The sequence below is a fragment of the Saccostrea echinata genome, unplaced genomic scaffold (genome assembly GCF_033153115.1).
Source record: "Saccostrea echinata isolate AGI-Se365-2 ecotype Australia unplaced genomic scaffold, CSIRO_AGI_Sech_v1 ptg000047l, whole genome shotgun sequence".
Lineage (NCBI taxonomy): Eukaryota > Metazoa > Mollusca > Bivalvia > Ostreida > Ostreidae > Saccostrea > Saccostrea echinata.
Genome location: NW_026889796.1, coordinates 2992029 through 3012930, shown reverse-complemented (window position 1 = coordinate 3012930; position 20902 = coordinate 2992029). Strand labels below are relative to the sequence as shown.

The window sequence follows — 20902 nt, the reverse complement described above, 5'->3', positions numbered from 1 at the left end:
TCCAATTAATTTTGAAATCGAAAGACTAGCTATCAAGAACTATTTTAATATGACAAATGCTATGAATTGCAAATAAGATGCCTGATCGTTAATTCCTCTTTCCAATAACCAAAAAATATAGATAATACCTGCTTGATTAGAGATGCTCCTACAGAAATGATCAAAACCGCCTTCTTCCATTAAATTCATTAATTAAACTCTTACTTAAAAGAAGCAATATGTCTCTGACATGTTCCCCTATAACTTAGCTAATTACCCCCATGGGACAAATGAAATTACTCTATCTGTTGTGTGATGAACTAGTTATGACTTAGCTTTTTTTTCTTTTTTGGTAGAAAAGTATTGATACATATTAAAAATGACACATTGCTAGAAACAAAAGATGTTCAATTATATATCAAGAAAAATGCTTATTTTGAAATGTAACATTTTTGAAGGGTCACTGCAATACGTATACATTTGTAGGGATTATCTCCCTTTAAACATATTAAATATTACCTTTATTAAAGGTCACTCTGACCTTATGAAGAGTGTGACACACCTTCTACTTAAGGTACATTGTCTGACCAAGTTTGATGATCTTAAGCCAATTGAAAAAAAAATTCCATTTATTAGTCGGACAGGGTTTTGCCATAGCTTTTTAATTAATGGTTACAGTGACCCAACTTTTAACTTTCTATCCAAGAATTTTTCAGCTGACAAACAGACGAACAGACGGACGGACATGATAACCATACCATAATACGTCCCCTCGATCATAGATATGCTTATAAAACTGCATGCGCTTAATTAATTAATAATTCTTTTCTATTTGTAACCGGTCAACAGGGGATCCTTACTCCTCCTAGTCACCTGATCCTATCTCTGGAATTTCCGGTGATCAATGTTTTATGTCCTGTTCACAGATTTATAGCGTTTGTAGATTTGTTTTTAGATCGATTTCTGTTCCTTATCTTCACCTTTTTCATTATCTACTTACTAAGACCACACAGTTTTGAATTACATGGACCATAAATGTCCGGGGCATCGGAGCAACAATCCGTACAGATAACCAGTTGTCGTTTTCTCCTGGCATGACTAGCACCACATATCTACAATGATAAAGTTTCATACTGAAGAGAGGTTAAGATCTGATCTACTGAACACATCAAAATTGAACTCCAGAATATTATTACAATTTGCTTCCATTTGTCTTAAATGGAATTTCACAAGTGTCTATAAAGAAACATACATGTATCTCATTTACATTTACTAAGCAATTTATATACGAACCTGTTTCGAACGACACCCTGCATCATATCTTACAATCATATCGACACCCAGGTATTTATCCAAATAACACTCCTAAATAAGAAACATATAGTTTTCAGTGATTATATAGCTCATCTCTAACTGGAACGGATTTAGAAAAAATCTAACTTAAAAAGTTAAGAGACAGAACAAATATAAAGCCTTAGGCCAAAATAAAAAATACCTATCATTCCCCTAACGCGACCGGCCCAATTAAATCGTTTTTAAAAAAGTTTTTTTAATAAGATTATTCTTTTTTTTTATCAACTTTTAAAAAATACAATTACTATATGGGACCATAGGAGTTGTTGTAAATAAGTCTACATATTTCACCTTGATGAATATAATTCAGACGTCCTTTCATCATGCCTTTTATTCATGGGTTAAACTTCGTGACTATGACATTGTGTATGGCATTTTTATCATTTTTAGATCTGGTTTGGTTAAGTTAGATATTGTTTACATACTCTTTCCAAAAAGTTTTGAAATCATGATACAGCTTCCTGAGACGTCCGGTGTATTTTTCTTTAATTGGGCTCTTGAAGATTGGACCCTTTGAGAAATGTTAGGACGACACCATTTGAACATTTGCCCAGTGAAGCGCTCCAAATTTAGACGTGTACTCGGCAATTTTGGCCATTGAGCAGTGAGGGATCTTTTTCGTACCGGCATCTAGTGCGACGTAAGTTTTTACGGTCTCATTCGAAGGACCGGTCTCAACGTCCCGCACTGGGATTTGAATCCGTGACTTAGAATTAGCTAATTATTTCAGGACTCCAAAACGAAATGCACTAGAACCACTGCATAACTCGAGACCCTTGAAAAAGTACATTGCATGTGTAAGTACTGTAGCTGATAGTAGGTTTGCGTGTCTGAGAATCTCGTCTTTTTAAGTATTTGATTTAAATAAATTTACACTGGCGTGAGATATTTCATAAGTTCAATTTTATAATTTATAGTTTTTAGTTAATTTACCTTAAATTTTGCTTTTAAATGGCTTTGTATGATATTCTGTTTACAAATCGCTTTGTTTTGTACTTTTAATTTCTTATTTATAAAGGTATTATTTCAAAAAATATAAGAATGTATTTTCAAAGTTGCTGTCATAAAAAAAAATATTGACCTTACTACCTACCCAACTTAGGGGAAACAAAGATATTTTTAATGATGGCCTTATGAAATGAAAAAGGTGAAGATAACGAACAGTGATCGATCTCAAAAAATTTGTAAACAATACAATTCTGTGAAGAGGGCATAAACCACAGACCCTGGAAATTCCAGAGGTGGGATCAGGTGCCTAGGATGAGTAAGCAACCCCTTTTGACCGGCCAGACCCGCCGTGAGCCCATATATTAATCAGGAAATAATTTAATTTTTTAAGAATCTTACCTCGTTATCGCCACAAACAGCACGTTTCGAACATTCTGAGATATTTGGTGCTCCAATGCAATACAAACATGTTTTAGCGTGAAGTAATCCTGTAGTAATAAAATTTTGTCGGGTGTTTTGCGTTTCTTGTCAAAATTACAAAAGATTGAATAGCAAAATTAAATTCGAAGAAAACTTACCGAATAAGGAGACGAAGAAAAGGGATACTAGAAGGAAAAAAAGTTTGGACTTTAAAAATGAAAAAAAGGATTCAAATTTGATGTTAAAAAACTGGATAATAAAATTAATGAAATGATCTACTCACATATTGTTGCTCTCATGTCGTGAAAATTTACCTCAGATATTACTAAAAAAGATAAAAAGACTCTTCAGTCACAACACTTTCTGATATATGCAATTACATGTATATTGTCATATGAAGCCCCATACCCTGGCTATCAACTGAAGAATGATTTCAACCATTTTTATTATCAGCTTACAGAATCTCTTTTTGAGGAAGTCGGCATATTTCTACCACAGCAGTGCATTTGTCTGATCTTTTGTTTGTCGATTCGTCAGATCTTTATGGCGACCTGTCAGATAAAAATCATCATGACTAGGCACTCAGTATAGTTTATGTACGGAAACATATAATCGCCTCGTGTTATTGCTTTAGAACGCGATATAATAATATACAAGCTAACTCAGAGAATTTGTGTTCCCCGCTCAGGGAAAAAAGAAGAGCATGCGCAGTTCGAGGGGGGGGGGGGGTCACACTGCCCCCCCCCCTGTATTTGTAGAGTTATTAAATGTATACATGTATATTGAAGCAAATAAAAAAGCCAATATGAATATAAAGATTTAATTGCTTATTCTTTAATATGTGCATAGAAGATTCTTTTAATACACTATATACAGAATATTTATCACACTGTAATAATGATTTTATGAGTTTGTACACGCCAGACATCATAACTTTTTCATTTCACATGTTGAATAGTATCATTTAGTAAATAAATAAAAACTTTAAATAAAAAAAAAAGAGAATCGTCCGGGGATTGAACCCGGGCCTCTCGCTTGCTAAGGGAGCAACATACCACTAGACCACGGAGGCACTTGATTATAGAATAAATCAAATGCAAATATTAAGTCACATAAAATGTATATATTCACGTTTGACAATGTCAAAATTTTATACAATAAATGTTGTTTAATTTAGCCTTTACTAAACAGTTCTAATAGATGTAATTAGAACATAAAGTCCGCCGACAACCTGTATTATACGTAATAACTCGCGACATGCCCCTGTCCCCTGTGCTAAAAATAGTGCATAGCGACTTTTAATACAACAAGCATTCTGAGAGTATTGCATTAGCAATACTAGTCCCCTACCGGCAAGTGTAATCTGGTTCCCGTTAAGAATTGAAAATGCCATAATTCCGTAAAAAATTAATGAAGCGGGACGAAATGCAACTTGATCTATAACTAATCAAGGTAAAGTCACATACCAAAAATCAGTTCGATATCTACAAGCGTTTAGAAGAAAAATGCGGAAAACCCGTAAAAATTGAAAAGGCTGTTATTCCGTCAAAAATCAATGACGCGGAACGAAATGCAAATTTGATCTGTAACTCATCAAGGTACACTCACATACCAAAAATCAGCTCAATATCTGCATGCGTTTAGGAAAAAAGTGCGGAAAACCAAGTGGGACACACTGACAGACAGACAGAGGGACAGACAGACAGACGGACAGACTCAGAGGAAACCTTTAGTCCCCTCCGGTTTCACCGGTAGGGGGACTAATAAGCATTCTGAGAGTATTGCATTAGCAATACTAGTCCCCTACCGGCAAGTGTAATCTGGTTCCCGTTAAGAATTCAAAATGCATAATTCAGTCAAAAATTAATGAAGCAGGACGAAATGCAAAATTGATCTATAACTAATCAAGGTAAAGTCACATACCAAAAATCAGTTCGATATCTACAAGCGTTTAGAAGAAAAATGCGGAAAACCCGTAAAAATTGAAAAGGCTGTTATTCCGTCAAAAATCAATGACGCGGAACGAAATGCAAATTTGATCTGTAACTCATCAAGGTACACTCACATACCAAAAATCAGCTCAATATCTGCAAGCGTTTAGGAAAAAAGTGCGGAAAACCAAGTGGGACACACTGACAGACAGACAGAGGGACAGACAGACAGACGGACAGACTCAGAGGAAACCTTTAGTCCCCTCCGGTTTCACCGGTAGGGGGACTAATAAGCATTCTGAGAGTATTGCATTAGCAATACTAGTCCCCTACCGGCAAGTGTAATCTGGTTCCCGTTAAGAATTCAAAATGCATAATTCAGTCAAAAATTAATGAAGCAGGACGAAATGCAAACTTGATCTATAACTAATCAAGGTAAAGTCACATACCAAAAATCAGCTCAATATCTGAAAGCGTTTAGAAGAAAATTGCGGAAAACCCCTAAAAATTGAAAAGGCCGTAATTTCGTCAAAAATCAATGAAGCGGAACGAAATGCAAATTTGTTCTGTAACTCATCAAGATACACTCACATACCAAAAATCAGCTCAATATCTGCAAGCGTTTAGGAAAAAAGTGCGGAAAACCAAGTGGGACAGACTGACAGACAGACAGAGGGACAGACAGACAGACAGACAGACAGACAGATGGACGGACAGACTCAGAGGAAACCTATAGTCCCCTCCGGTTTCACCGGTAGGGGACTAATAAATAAATAAATAAATAAAAAACGGGGTGGGACACTTTGAGAGGGGCAAGAGAGGCCATGGGAAGTTATGGTATAAAATTTCATTGCAAAAGCTCAAAAGCTTCTTGAGATATCGCCCGGAAACGAAAGTGTTACACACAGACGGAATTTATGAATTTACGACCTTTTTGACCTTTTGACCTCAAAATCAATAGGTTTCTTCCTTCGGCCACGGAAAGTTGTTACGTAAAATTCCCTTGCAAAAGCTCAAAGAATTCGCGAGATATAGCGCGGAAACGAAAGTGTTAAAACAGACTGAATTTATGACCTTGACCTTTGGCTTTTTGACCTCAAAATAAATAGGGTTCTTCTTTAGGCCATAGGGAGTTGCTATGCAAAATTTCATTGCGAAAGTTCAAAGGGTTCTCGAGATATCGCGCGGAAACGAAAGTGTTACAGACAGAAATACAGACGGACGGACGGACAGACAGACCCAAATTAATATCCCCCACTTCCAGTGAAAGCGGGGGACAAAAATTATTGTCAAATACAGTTGCTTCAAGGTTTGGCAATTTAATTATGTCAACAATCTCTGATGAATAACACTTTTCTGACATGTTTTAGACGACTTATACACTTTAGTATATCAAAGTTGAATTCCTTAATGTTGCACTAAAATAATACTAAACAAGATGTGTTTGTGAAACACTGATGCCCCTGTATGGCAGCTTATGGCGAAGGTTAAGTTTCTCAAATGCAAGTCAAAAGTCAAAAGATAAAAAATGTTGGTACCCAAAGAAAGGTCTTGTCTCGAGGAATATACCTGTGAAATTTGAAAGACCTAGCTGCAACTGTTCAAAAGTTATGACAAAGGTTAAAGTTTTTTAAAAGTAAGTACAAGGTCAAAGGGTCAAAGTGGTTTGTATCCAAAGGAAGGTCTTGCCACAAGAATTACATATGTGAAGTATGAAAGCCCTAGCACCAACCATTCAAAAGTTATGGCCAAGGTTAAAGTTTTTCGAAAGTAGGTCAAACTCCTATGCCAAGGTCAAAGGGTCAAAGTGGTTGGTATCCAAAGGAATGTGATGTCACAAGGATTTCATATGTGAAGTATGAAAGCCCTAGCTCCAACCATTCAAAAGTTATGGCCAAGGTTAAAGTTTTTCAAAAGTAGGTCAAACTCCTAGGTCAAGGTCAAAGGGTGAAAGAAATTAATATCTAGAGGAAGGTCTTGACACAAGGAATACACATGTGAAGTTTGAAACCCCAAGCGCCAACTGTTCAAAAGTTATGGACAAGGTTAAAGTTTTTCAAAAGTAGGTCAAACTCCAAGGTCAAGTTCAAAAGGTCAAAGTTGTTGGTATCCATAGGAAGGTCTTGTCACTAAAAATACACATGTGAAGTTTGAAACCCTAAGCACCAACTGTTCAGAAGGTATGGCCAAAGATAAAGCCTCATAAAATTTTGCAAAAGTGGGTCAAGGTTGAAAGGTCAAATATGATGGTACCCAAAGAAAGGTCTTATCACAAGAAATACACATGTGAAATATGAAAGTCATAGCTCCAACCAATCAAAGGTTATGGGGAAGGTTAAAGTTGACAACAGACAGACAGACAAACAGACAGACAGGACAAAAACAATATACCCCCGGAATCCCGCGGCATAAAAATTATGCCGCTAAAATTAAATATCGCAGACATCAGTGCTGCATATCATATATGAAGACTTCGCGTAGGAGACTCATTTGAATGAAAGGGGAAAGTCAACAAAATCTGAACGACTTGTTATATCAGATTTGTGAATATAATGTATTGAATCGGTGTCTGATTTAAAAAAATAATTCAAATAGTTACAGGGAGGGGGATATCTTACAGGCCCGTAGTATGTGGCGGGGCAATGCCCCCTCTTTTTCCGGTTGTGTACATTTTTGGAGGTCCCCTAGTACTTTGAAAACCGTTGCTACGGGCCTGAATTTTATTCTCCGACATTGATAATTAAGCAAAAAATACATCTTTACCTGAAATTTCATGCTGTTTGTAATTGAAATGTTTTTACCTTTGAATCAACAAAAGAAATTTACAAGTTTTTACAGTGTTATAAGTATTTATGTATAATTTATACTTATTATTCATAGAACAACCTTATGAAATGATTATGATTGTATAAATTGTATAACATAAATTTGAATTAAGTTTTTTTTGTCTCTGTGACGTCACAAACTAATGAGATTTCCCATTATCTTTAAAAAAAGAGGACAAAATGGAAATTTTGTTCAATTTTGACTGTAGTTTCTTTCTTTTTTTTTTTTTCTTTTTTTTTTTTTTTTTTTTTTTGTAGAGCGCAAACTTGCTCGGGAATATTATTAAATATTTCATTGATATTATCATTGCCTGACGCCACGTGCGTCAGGCAGTATAAGGATTAATTTTTCAGGGATCCGAAACTAAGCGATCATTCTTAATGAACTAGATTTTGTGCAAGCTGATTTACATCGGAATTTGTTACCTGCATTTAAACAAATACAGTTTGCAGAAGAAAGAATCATATAACTGATGCAAAATAATGATGTGTTTAATTCCTTCAGTTCTTTTGCATGCACATGTTTATTCTTTGCGATTCTTTGTACGGACATGTCCGTGTAACATTTTTTCTGCGTTTCTAAACTACTGGATCAGTCCATTTGCCTTCTACGAAAGGGGTGACACAATGATTTCGCGCCAAATGTCACATGTAAATTATCTTCGCGCCTTTTTCTTGGGTTGTTCTATTGAATGGGTGTGATAACTTCTATAGGAATAAATAAAGTTTATTCTTTTAGCATGATTCTTAAGCTCTAGATTTTTTATTAACAGTAAATTTTATCTCATTTTATAAGAGAACACACTGTACATGGACAGGCAACACTAAAGCAATGGACGTGCTGATTATTCTTACTATTTATCCCATAAGTGGACTGGTCTAATCATAAACAAACTCCCTCCACCTAGTAAATTGGACATCCCTTCTTGATTCAGTCTGTTTTCCACCTAGTCTTTCTTTCAATATTACTAACATTTATTAATAATGTACGTTACAAGGTTAGGTTTTTAAAAAAAAAAGCTTAGAAAGTCAGCGAGTAGCATATTATTTCATGCTTTGTGATGAACAAGGGTTTCCTTTTAACAGAGTGACAAGAGTGTAGGTCAGTACCCGTAGAGGAATGGGCTTCACTCCCGTAAAGTTCTACCGTATATACTCGCCTATAAGTCGGTCCGCCTATAAGTCGGTTGTGATTTTTGAGGTTATTTTGGAGGTATTTGCCATTGACCCGCCTATAAGTCGGTACAACTTTTTGCCAGGATTGATGGACAATTTCAAATCAATGCTCTAATGTTTTAACGTGTTTTAAATAATATTTTGAGAAATTACGCCGATTTTTTATCTCTCTTTTTTCTTCTCATATAAATTTCATATCAATACTCTAATGTATTTACCTGTGTTCAAATAATATGTCAGGATATGACATCGGTAATTAATATTTTTATTTTTCAACAAATCAAACCACTACCATTTTAGTTTTCTTTTTTATACTGGTTTGTTTAAGCGTTAAATTCCTTGTCTTGTATATTTTATACACCGATCTCGATCATAGGCGGATCTCGGTCTCTTTGGCATGGTGAAGAACTATGTAACGAGGCTAGTAACATTTTGATGATATTTAATTAGGAGGTGCTCAATGTCCAAGCCATATTTATAGTTTTTAATAACGCTATGTTTGATCTTTTATTAGCAATTACGGTCTCTTGATTACCTGTATCCCTTACCTGACACCGTGTTTATTTAGTGGCACGTGCCCCGAGAAAATCGTGTACTACACATTGGAATATTCATTCATAAACAATCGAGTTTTAATAGCCCCAGAATAATATTCTGAATTATTTTTTAAGAATATTATTTCTGTTGTCAAAAACATTGCAGACGGTACATATAATTATACATTAATGCTCAACGTATTACCGGTATATCGGGTTCGCAATTCAATTTTACCGACAAACGATAGATTTACAGTAAGTCACAAGTTGATTAAAGAAATATTTTTGTTTATAATTAATCAAATAAATAATATACACTTAAGATCAAAATAAAATCATGAAAACATGTAAATACTTGTACTTTATATATAATCTTAGAATACATAAATAATATAATACGTCCAGACATTTCTCAACGATAATCGTCGAAGTTATGTTGAAAATACTACATTTCGTCATCTAGAAAAATACCAAGCTTTTGATGACTCGCCTATAAGTCGGACATAAAGTTTTGGACCAAAAGTTAACTCCCAAAAAACCGACTTATAGGCGAGTATATACGGTAAGTAAAGAATCGGCAAAATGAATAAGAAATCATGATCTGTACCAGTTTTCATTTCATAAAAAAGCACGTTATTATAAATATGAGAAAGGTCCTGAAATCGATTGAAAAGAAAAACTAAACAATTTCAAAACTGTATATAAAGATGTATTTTAAACTCATTTATAATACATGTACATGTATATGGTAAGACCATCATCGCGAGAGTTTTGTCCGGGGGGGGGGGGGTGTTTGTTTTGCGCTAGCTATAAAATGTACAGGCCATTTACTTTGATTTCTAGAGCAGCATTGAAGCATTTTTGTCTCAAACACTTCAAGACAACTTTCCCAGTTAAACTGTTCATAATTTACTTCGTCGTCGCGAACGACGGAAAGCAGACCAGTCTATAAATAGAGGCCGTCTCATCAATCTATCACTGACCAGGGAGTGTGCATGATCGAAGAAGTGCGCCCTCTAGTAAGAGAGTACATGTAATATGAATATCTTGAAAACGAATCATATAACTATTTTTTCCAGAATTATCAGTGGCGGATCCAGGAATTTCATAACGGGAGGGCGCAGTAGAAGGCAGGGGGTCGGTTAGGGGGGGGGGTGTATTAAAACCCCAGTGGGTCCAGGGCAAAGCCCTGATGGGGGTTCGGGGGCGAAGCCCCCGGAAGCTGACGACTTCTTACAAATAAGGTGTTTTTTCCTTGATTTTAGGATAATAAACAATATAAGTTCTACATACAAAAAATTCAAACGGGGGGGGGGGGGGTACGCCCGGCGCGCCGGTACTGGATCCGCCTTTGATTATAATCTACGCTAGCGCACTTGCAGTTTCATCCCAACGTAACTAGTCAGCCCGTGGGCTAACTAATGAATGATCAAAATAGTGGTATGTCTTAGATATTCGTTAATCTGTAGTATTTGGTTTTGACATTTGAGAAAGTCAATTGTACATCTTGTGTAATGAAGTATCGCAACTATGTCGCTCCTTGATGACGGAAACGTTTAGCACCTCTCTTGCATATACGTTCTATAGATATTGATTGATTAGTCAGGCAAGCTTTTTGAAAAGCTATTACTTGTTATACACTTTATATTAAAAGATGGTGTGTGTGCAGACTTGCGCTAGATATTTTCCAATCAAATTATCGTAGGAAATACATTATTTTCTTGAAATGTTGAATTTACATTAGGTCATATTTAATGTATGACGTCACGGTAGATGAAAATGATTAATGTATTGATGTTTTCATATATTACTCTCCTGGCTAAGAACATGATTTAAGATTTCCTTATTATAGTTTGATTAGTGGGTAAGATATTCAGTGGCCATTACCGAATATAGTCCTTTGAATCAACATTCATAAGATTTTATATTGAGGGAAAGGGTGGGGTGTGAATAGTTTATTGTCAGACATTGAACTGTTGATCTGTCCAGTCGATTTGTCAAATGTTATGTCTACTCGTCAGTTAATGTTGTGGACTTGTAAGATGTTATTTCGACTTGTCAGATGTAACATTGACTTGACAGATAATGACGTTGGCTTGTGAAATAATTACGTCGATTTGTCAGACATTTATATCGACTTGTCAAATAATGTTGACTTTTCAGGTAATTATGTCGACTTGTCAGATCTAATTGCTGACTTGTCAGAAAATATGTCAAATTTTAACACCTGATCAAGTGACAAGTCAACAAAAAGTCGACTAAATTATCTCACAAGTCGATATAACTAGGTGACAAGTTGACATTATTATCTGACAAGTTGTGGCAGAACAATGCCACCATAGAAGTCTATATTTAACTGAATACTTTTTTTTCTATCCTGCTCACATCTTCCCTTTCTACATTAATTAAGGTCAAGATTTAAAGATATTAGGGGATTCTTACATATTAAAGTGATTTTAGTATTTTTATGTTCCTGAGAATACATTTGAGGGAGTATTATATATTTTTGCGTATAAATATTTTAATCTTTAATTCCACAAAAATATTAACTCCTGGAGCAACTACCGATTGATTGATTGTATGTTTTACGTCCGGTTCGAGAATTTTTCACTCAGATAGAGACGTCACCATATACCGGTGAAGGGCTTCAAATTTTGACCTTTACTCGGCACTCAGGGCCATTGAGCAGTGAGGGATCTTTATCGTGCCAACGCCTGTCGTGACACGGGGCCTCGGTTTTTAAGGTCTCATCCAAAGGACCCGCAACTTTCACTTCAAAGAGCCGAGCGCATGGCGAAGGAACATTTGCTACCCATTTTTATCGACTTAGGTCAGTCGGCCGAGATTCGAACTCATGACCTCCCGATCACAGAGCGAGCGCTCTACCGACTGAGCTACCGTGAACGGTCTGGAGCAAATGCTAATAAAACCTTTAACAGACATGATATTGAGATATTTACATATTAATCAAATAATTGTTGTCCTGACTGATCTCGGAACAAGTTTCTGTTGAAAAATGCCGGATTGATTGTCTTTGGTCTTAGGGATATGGTGATATTGAGGCGGTTGAAGATTTTAAGGACTTCCCCTATTAAAGGATGACTGCACTTAACGCCTGTTTTTGGGTCCTTTTCGATTGCTTCTGTTGCTTTTATATCTAAATCTTATTTCACTTTTGTATGTTTATGAAAGAATCCTGTCAATTTGGAACCAAATTTAAATCTTAAAATGATTTTAGACTGTGATACAATAAAATGATTCAATGTTTTTTGTCCTTACTGCTTTTCAAATATAGTGAATTTACACTTACCTGCCCTTGATTGAACATTAGATATGCAAGAGAGGTGGGGCTAACATTGTAAGAATGGGTCTAAAATTAGACTTGATAAATAACAATGACATGTTTGGATAAAGAACGTGATCACTCTTTCCAATCTCCCTCTCTATTCTGTGTGGCACAAATACACTTCTGACAAAGGTTTCAAAACGAAATTAACAATATGAACACGTTAATGTGATTAAAGCAGATTTTATATCAATGCCAGATGACTTAACGTGTTCGAACACAATGTCCTAGTTAGCACATAACATGCTACCTTACAAGTCACGTGACGGAATCTAGTATTCACAAAGTTACCTGAGGTAAGAAATCACGTGGTGAATTATAATATTCAGCAAGTCACAATCCTTGGTTACAACACAGAGAACGAATGTAAGAAGAAGCAGTTTTTTCTCTTTTTAACCATGAGCGCATATTTGTCTATTGATCTCCTTTTGGCACATTGTTATTTATGCAAATATACAACTACTGTTAAACGTAGAACAATAGACAAACATGCGCTGACTATGTATAAAGTCAGTAAAAAAAGTGGGCGTCTTCATTATCGAACGGAGATTCAAGAAATTGTGATGACCCCTGCCTTTGAAAACAGATTCAAACTTCGTAAATACACACTTTTATTAAACGTAATTACATAAAGTTGTAGATTGGATTTTGACCATTCTTGCAATGAAAAGAAAAATGCTTGTTTTGAAAGTTTATTTTGTCGCAAATTTCGCATGTCCTTAAGTGCAGTCATCCTTTATATATCAAACATTAAGCCCTACCGTGTTCCAACATAACCCTCTCACTCCAACCCACATCCTCCCCCGAAGAAACGTGAATCTTTGCATCATGTGAATGCGGCTTACATTTTACTTTGGTTGATTTGTTCCCGGAAAATCTTGATAAATGTTTTGCTTACTGTCTATGTATTATATTAAGCATGTACGATATTGGCGGAAATTGATTTTAAGAGGGCTGGGTGGTTGTGGCCATTTTCAGACTATACTGATCTCCTTTAGAAGAAGAGCTCCATGTAGAGATGTAGAAAAATGATCAAATTTTAAAACTAAAATGTATGAAATTTTTGTTTGCCAAATGATAGTTGACAGCTCAAGATATCATATCTAAAAAATTAAGTTATATCTGATGGTTAATTTGTTGACCCCCCAGCCTCCTTAAACATGTAAGCGTAGATTTGACATAGCGCATTTCTTTAATATTCTTATTTATGTGTATTTATGCAAGACATTCAGCGATGTACTTAAATTAGCGGAAGTTGCTTTCCGCAAATGCACCTAAAAGAAATATACAGCCAAAGGGACTACGTTTACAGTATATTCCTATTTGTAGGTTTCTCTTTTGTCCTCATTTCTTACTTATTTTCCCATAGAGTTTGAGCTTGCTTCTCCATCTACGGACACACAATTCACTTAATTGTGTGGATATTTAAATCAATCAGTGGTTTTGGGGAAGAAAAGGAATATTTGAAAATAAAGAAAAATAGACTGAAAATCTTACTTGTACAATATTCCTTTGTATTTGCAAATTACTACGTGTTTGTTTTTATCTTGGGGTCACGTTTTATCCATTCCGAAATATTATCAGCTAGAGTGAAAATTTATCTCTCGTTCAACAGTTCAAGGATAGAGCTTGATTTATTTTTATGCTCCATATGTGGGAAAAAAGTTTGATTGATATGATTGAAATTCCTCATGTTTGTGATGATCAATAAAGTCACGCGATGACCCCGAACGGTTGCATGTATGATTTGATCAAATATTATGAATTTGCACTTTACTGGGGTGTCTTTATAGTAATTTGAATAATTATTCACTGCTATTAAAAAAAAACAATAATTTTATAAAGATATGTCTCCTTATTTATCCCATGAAAAATATTTAATGCACTGTCAATCTCTTTTTATTCATTAGAACGACGTCGTGATTCTTCGTTTATTTATTTAAGACCATTCGTTCGCGAAAATTTCTTGCGTATATATCTTCTATTTAACGATTATTTACCATAATACACAAATTTCGTTAAATTTTTTCGCAAATATAAATTTCAAAAGAGAAAAAATCTCGCAAAGAAAGAAAACCTACATGACAAACTTCCAATTTTAACTTTTTCGACGTGAACTTCCCCCGTTTACGTAGAAATATCGCTTTTCTCTTGTATATGATGTTTATGTCACCCAACTGATTCGGTATGCAAGAGCATACCTGGGTGTGATTAATTATTAGACCAAGACGGGCTACTGACAAATAAGCAGATAGTGACTGGACTTGTAACTATCTCGTTTGATATCAGCATTTCGCAAGTTCTTTGGTCGTTTTAGTGATCTTGTTTGAAAGCACAACCTTATCTTTGAATCTATTTTTGGCTTACATGTTTCATTGCTAATGGGCCAATTTCCTAATTTTTCAATACCAAAATTCACTACGAATTAATCCGTTTACCTGTTCCATACGTTTACCTCTTCCATACAAAGGGCTCACAGTGGGACGCTGACTCCTCCCAGGTAGCTTATCTCGTCCCTGGTCTTCCAAGGAATCCGTGTTTTTGCCCTGCTAATAATTGGGATAAATGAGATTGATCACCATTCGTTATCTTGACTTTTTTCATTAATCATGGAGAAACAGAACACTTGCTATCGAAATTTTCAGGAGGTATGCTATCGAATAGTTTTAATTAAGATATGAATTTAGATATGTCTTAGGGCAAAACTTAGGATGCCCCTGATATAGTTCTTGAGAAAGACATTAGGTTCTCTTACACTATGCATCTTGACACACACATCTTGGATACATGCATCTAAATTCAAAGTGTAAAAAGCCCCTTGTGTTAAAGAACTACGCGCGCTAACTCTCGATTCCCACCTACATTTTACATCCATTTAATTCAATATTTATGGCAATTTGGCCGTAAAATCTTTGTTGAATAAAAAGAATAGTTCAATGGCAACTGACTGATAATTTTAATGGCAGCGATAAATAGTCTATTAACCCTAATTCGAGCTCTTTAAATAAGGTGGGTAGACAATATTTTTTATTGAAATCGGGCTGGAAAGCATCACCACATTTTAAAATATTCTTGGATATGAATAAATGTTCCTTAAATCTTTTCTTATGTTTCACTCATAGAAAATTAAACATATTTCATTCATGGCCGTAGGAACCCCCTCCCCCCCCCCCCCAATAATCTATATAGATTACTATAGTAAACATAGATACTATATGCTTGTGCCCCCTCAATAAAAACGTCTGAGGACCTTTTTTTTTTTTTTTTTTTTTTTTTTTTTGCTTGACAAGGAATTTTTGGTAGTGCCCCCTCAACTGTCAACTGAAAATGTATGGCTGTGCCCCCCCCCCCCCCCAACTGAATTTGCTTCCTACGGGCCTGTCATTAATAAAATAATACAATGTTTTAGTCGTAAACCCCTTTGAAATTGGTGAAAAAATAAGCATTTTTCTAGGTTTTTGTCTGTAAACATATGTTCCCCCCCCCCCGTGAAACACAAAAAGCTTTGGTATGAATTTGTGAAATGACAGTCCATATTACCTGTAAAAAGGAATTTTTGTTTCACGGGGGGGGGGGGGGTAGATGTTTTAAAAATATTTTCCGTTTTCCGATTTCTATAGTGAAAAACAAAACTTTATAGAGTTATCTCTCTTCGTTTTCCCAATGAAAATTCATATAAATATCTATATAGATATGAAAAATCATTCAAATGTGTTAACTTTTGAAAATTGACTTGGAGGTACATGTAGGCGGGAGAACAATACCATCGTTCGCACTTCTTTAATAAGTGTTGCAGCTTGACAGATGGAATAGAACTTGTTCTTTTTCTTGTGTCAAGATGCATGGAATTGACCAATTAAAAGCGAGGTCAGAGTTGACATTGGATCATAAGCCTTATTTTCCTCAGAAAATTGCATCCCAAAAGAACCAGAAACAAAGAAAATACTGATTAAAACTTCAATTAGAAAAACTAATTTGATTATAATCAAAAAGAGATTTTTTTTTTGGGGGGGGGGGGGAATATACATAAATTATATCTTCCCAGAATTATCAAAAAAAGGAAAGTATGAATGATTTGCTCAGCTAAAACAAATCTAGAAAGGGAATTTGAGGGCTTTGTTATTTTTTTTTTTATGGATAAAACTTCATATTGAGAAAGCATTCTGAAAATGCATGTGTCAAGACACATAGTCTAAATAACAAGATGCATGAGGCAAACAGAAGCATGAGTTTAGATGCATGTGTCAAGATGCATAGTGTAAACTGGCGGTTTTAATAATTCTTGTAACTAAACCTAATATTTTTTTTTAAATGGGCTGTCAACTTCGGGTTTCAGTTTGTCTCAGGTCACTAATATAAACACACATTAGCACATCTACTACGTCAGGTGTTAATTACATTGAAGTGATTTTTGTAGTATTACAAAAGGAAATAATAACCAGGCGTTTTTCACTATTTCCTATATATGACGTGCCAGGAAAACGTCAGAATCGGCGCCATTACGAAAAGTGGAAATTTTGCAGCCCCAAACTGCTTGCAAATCGAAGTAAATATTAAACTCATAACTTATCAACAGTACAATGCTTCTACTTCTCACCAAATAATATTGCTTAAAAGAAAATTTCACTCCACATTTCGATACAGATCTCCAGAGATTTTAAAATGCACAAATTCAAAACAAACCTCGTCATTTTGATAATTTGTTTTCCACCAGACACTTTCTATAACCAAAAAAAAAACGCGAAATGTGTACACGTATTTATTAGAAGCATTGTACTGTTGAAAAGATGTGAGGTTGACATTTAATTTACTTCGCATGTATCGAAAGTCGACCCGAGAATGCTGCCTGCGGTTGGAGACCTCGAATTTCCACTTATCATAATGGTGTTGGTTCTGACGTTTTCCTGGCACGTCAAATGTCAAAATCCTTAAAAACGTCAGATATTTCGGACTATCTGAATCCAGACTGAACAAATTTTACACTTGAGTAAATGGTATTATACCCTTTTAACGAGGCGCCGTTCTGGTATTTACTGCCATGAAGTGATATCACCTATTTGAATAGGTAATATCACATATTCAAATAGGTGATGTCACTTAATGGCAGTAATGTTCACCTATTCAAATCAAATAGGTGATACCACTTACATGTATTCGAATAGGTGATAACACTTATTCAAATAGGTGATATCACCTTTTCATTTTGAATACATGATATCACTTATTCGAATAGGTGATATCACCTATTCAAATTATTTATGAAATAGCAACTGCTCCCAAGACTATATATGTACTGCATACGTTTACTCTTTACAGGAGGTCAAAAATTCAGTCTCTTTGCATACATGTAAATAATAAAAGAGAGAGAAAGTATCAATAAATATAGCATAACTGACTGCAAGTAAAATTTATATAACTTCACAAGGATCGATAACTTATGGTTTTTTAAAATGTCTTGGATTAAAACACAGGGGAAAAAGTCAGCCTGAATTTACTTAGGGACTTGGGGGATTAAAATCTAATTTTTTAAAATGCAAATCGGGTTTCTCTATGGGATTTTTTGTGTACATATATATTGTAACTTACAAATAGTGCCCCTCCCCCTTCTTTGTGATATAATTGATCTTACAACGTAACTACAGTTTATTTGATCAATGAAATATTAAAGGTTATGGCTCAAATTAAGTTTAAAAAGTCCATAAAAACTTTAAAACCTTTCTTGAAAAGTTTGTTCAAGAGTAATAAAATTAATTCGTCAATTTTGAATCAATGCTAAGGAAATAAAATTGCTCTTTGAAAGCGTTTTAAAAGTTCATTCTATTCTTAACTTTGCTTTGAAGCTAGATAGTCTTTAGAAAGGGAGCATTCATAATTTAATGTTGTAAGAAATACAAATAAGTCATATCACCTATTCGAATGGGTGATATCACCAATCAAAATTGAATAGGTGATATCACCTATTTGAATATGTGATATCACCAATTCGAATAAGTGATATCACCAATTCAAATGGATGTTATCACCTATGTAATGGATAAATAACGATATGGTGTTGAATAGTTTAGAGAAAACATTCCCTCCGAGGGCAGAAGGTCCGATGAGGGGATGTTTTCTCTAAACTATTCAGCACTGTCGAGTTATTTATCTTACTTAAAAAACTTCCCCACTTTGGACCCCAAAGAAACATTGACCCATTCATATATCCACCTTTGCTGCAATAGATTGGGATCTAGCCCATTTAGATATCCAACAGTGATACAATACAATAGCCTAATCGAACACCCATTTTATTCATGGACTAGTGATCATGAAACTGCATAGTGCTAATGTCATTTTCATTGTTCTGAACAGTCATGAAATCAGATGAAGAATAGTTTTAAATCCAAAGTAAATTTGGAGAGGTTCAGATAGTGTTTTGAATACTTAAATTTTGACCTGAAAGCAGAAGAAACTACAGAATTTTGATAAAAGGTTGGATATATATCATTACATATAAGAGGAACAGTGTTGGAATCTTATGGAGTTCCATTTGGACAATACATCTAGTACTGCTAAAACAGATGAAAAGATTGTCGGTGCATGTTATGCGGAACCTGCTTTATAAATATTCCATATCAAGATCTGGAATAAAAAAGGTGAAAAAATAGATGGGCTTTCAATTTATTAAACTGTTTTGGGAAGTACGCTGGAAAAGTATGAGAACAGAGATGAACCTCGAAAAATATGAGAGGATTTGCTGATAACGGACCACTGAAATAATATTCAGCAAAAGGAAGTGATGTGGTTTAAGGTTCAAGGTGAAAATGTATTAATAAGCGTGTCAAAAAGTTATGCTTTCAAAATTTAAGACCGCAAACATTCTGTTAAATAATTAAGTATTGTATATTTTATTGACGACAAGAGTCTAATAGTGTGCAAAATTCGGAGGAATTGTAATTTTTGTGAGCATTGGAAGTACATTTTTAACACGATTCTAATGGTATAAAAAATGCGAAGTGATTAATTCTGTGTACATTGGACATAAATTCTAATAGTGTGACAAATTCGGAGTAATTATTTTTTTTTTATATGCATTGGAAATACATTTTAACCCTTTTATCTCTTTTGTTCATTGCTTCATTATGTTTGTATGCCACTTGGATATTTAAATATCCAACAGTTAGGCAGTTGGATATCTGAATATCCAAATGATGGCCAGTTGGATCTTTATATATCCAACTAGACAAAAGTGATGGTTGAATCTGTAAAATATACGTAGACTAATAACAATGGGTGACGTCATTGAAGTTTTTTAATTTATTCGAATGAGTGATATCACTTATTCGAATAGGTGATATTACCTATTCGAATAGGTGATATCACTAAATGGCAATAAATACCAAAACGGCGTCTCATAGATCCAGAGGTTACAGTGGAAAAAATCGTTTGGATGAATAAGCACAGTCCGAATTTTCTTTTCGCCCAGGCGTTGTCGTAAGAGCTCGCTGCGCTCGCTTTTATAAAAATGTAAAAGAAAGTATTATTTGAATTCGAAATAAATATTCACGTTTCAATATTAAGGACGCAATGTAAGAGGTTTTAGCAGTACATTGCTACAATTTCTAAATTTGTTAAATGATTGTGGCAATTTTATTTTCATGCTTGCTGAAAATTTATATTTGTATATAACTATTAAAACCAATACAATTTTGCAACAGTTAAAATTCCCTGATGAATAATTTTAGGGAATAAGATTCTTCAGCATCCGTAAACAGGTAACCATCTATCAGATAACATTATATTTTATTTAGTGATACAGATCTATGGACGTGTTGTGTTATATAGATGGGTGGGTTTCTCTCATCATGCATTTGTTTTTTAAAGTCTAGTTTTCTTGTTTACTCGCATGGGTGTCCATTTATGAAAACCAACTTTTTTTAATTCCATGTAAATTCCCCAAAAATTTTCAGATGCAAGTTTGCAACATTTATAATTCTGAGATAAATAATTACAGGAACTAAGGTTTCTCAACATAGTTGAATTAAAAACCTGAACAATAAGTACAACATATTTTAATTGCTGCAAAAAACTTATTAATAAATTTTATTATAAAATTTTCTTCAGTAATTCACGTTATAAATATCTGTATCTTGAAATACAAGCAGTATCATCTGAAATTTAAAAATCTTCTCTCTCTCTCTCTCTCTCTCTCTCTCTCTCTCTCTCTCTCTCTCTCTCATTTTGTTTAAACTGAAAATAGAAACAATGTACTACTATCAAGTTTTAATTGAAAATATTCAATATGTACTGTCTATAGACTGATTCTGTCAATTATGATAACAGTATTAAAATATCTTATGTTTACATGTGGTGGCCGCCATTTAGGTAATAGCTGACATAATTGACTTT

At 34.6% G+C, this 20902-nt stretch overlaps 1 protein-coding gene across 1 annotated transcript in view; it reads right to left on the bottom strand.

The window, feature by feature from the left end:
* Nucleotides 1-20902, bottom strand: part of LOC133202890 (uncharacterized) — a 51302-nt gene that overhangs the window by 26726 nt on the left and 3674 nt on the right. The window contains exon 4 of the mRNA XM_061338758.1: nucleotides 980-1091. Coding sequence (XP_061194742.1) covers nucleotides 980-1091 — 112 coding nt within the window. The remainder of the gene's footprint in view (nucleotides 1-979; nucleotides 1092-20902) is intronic.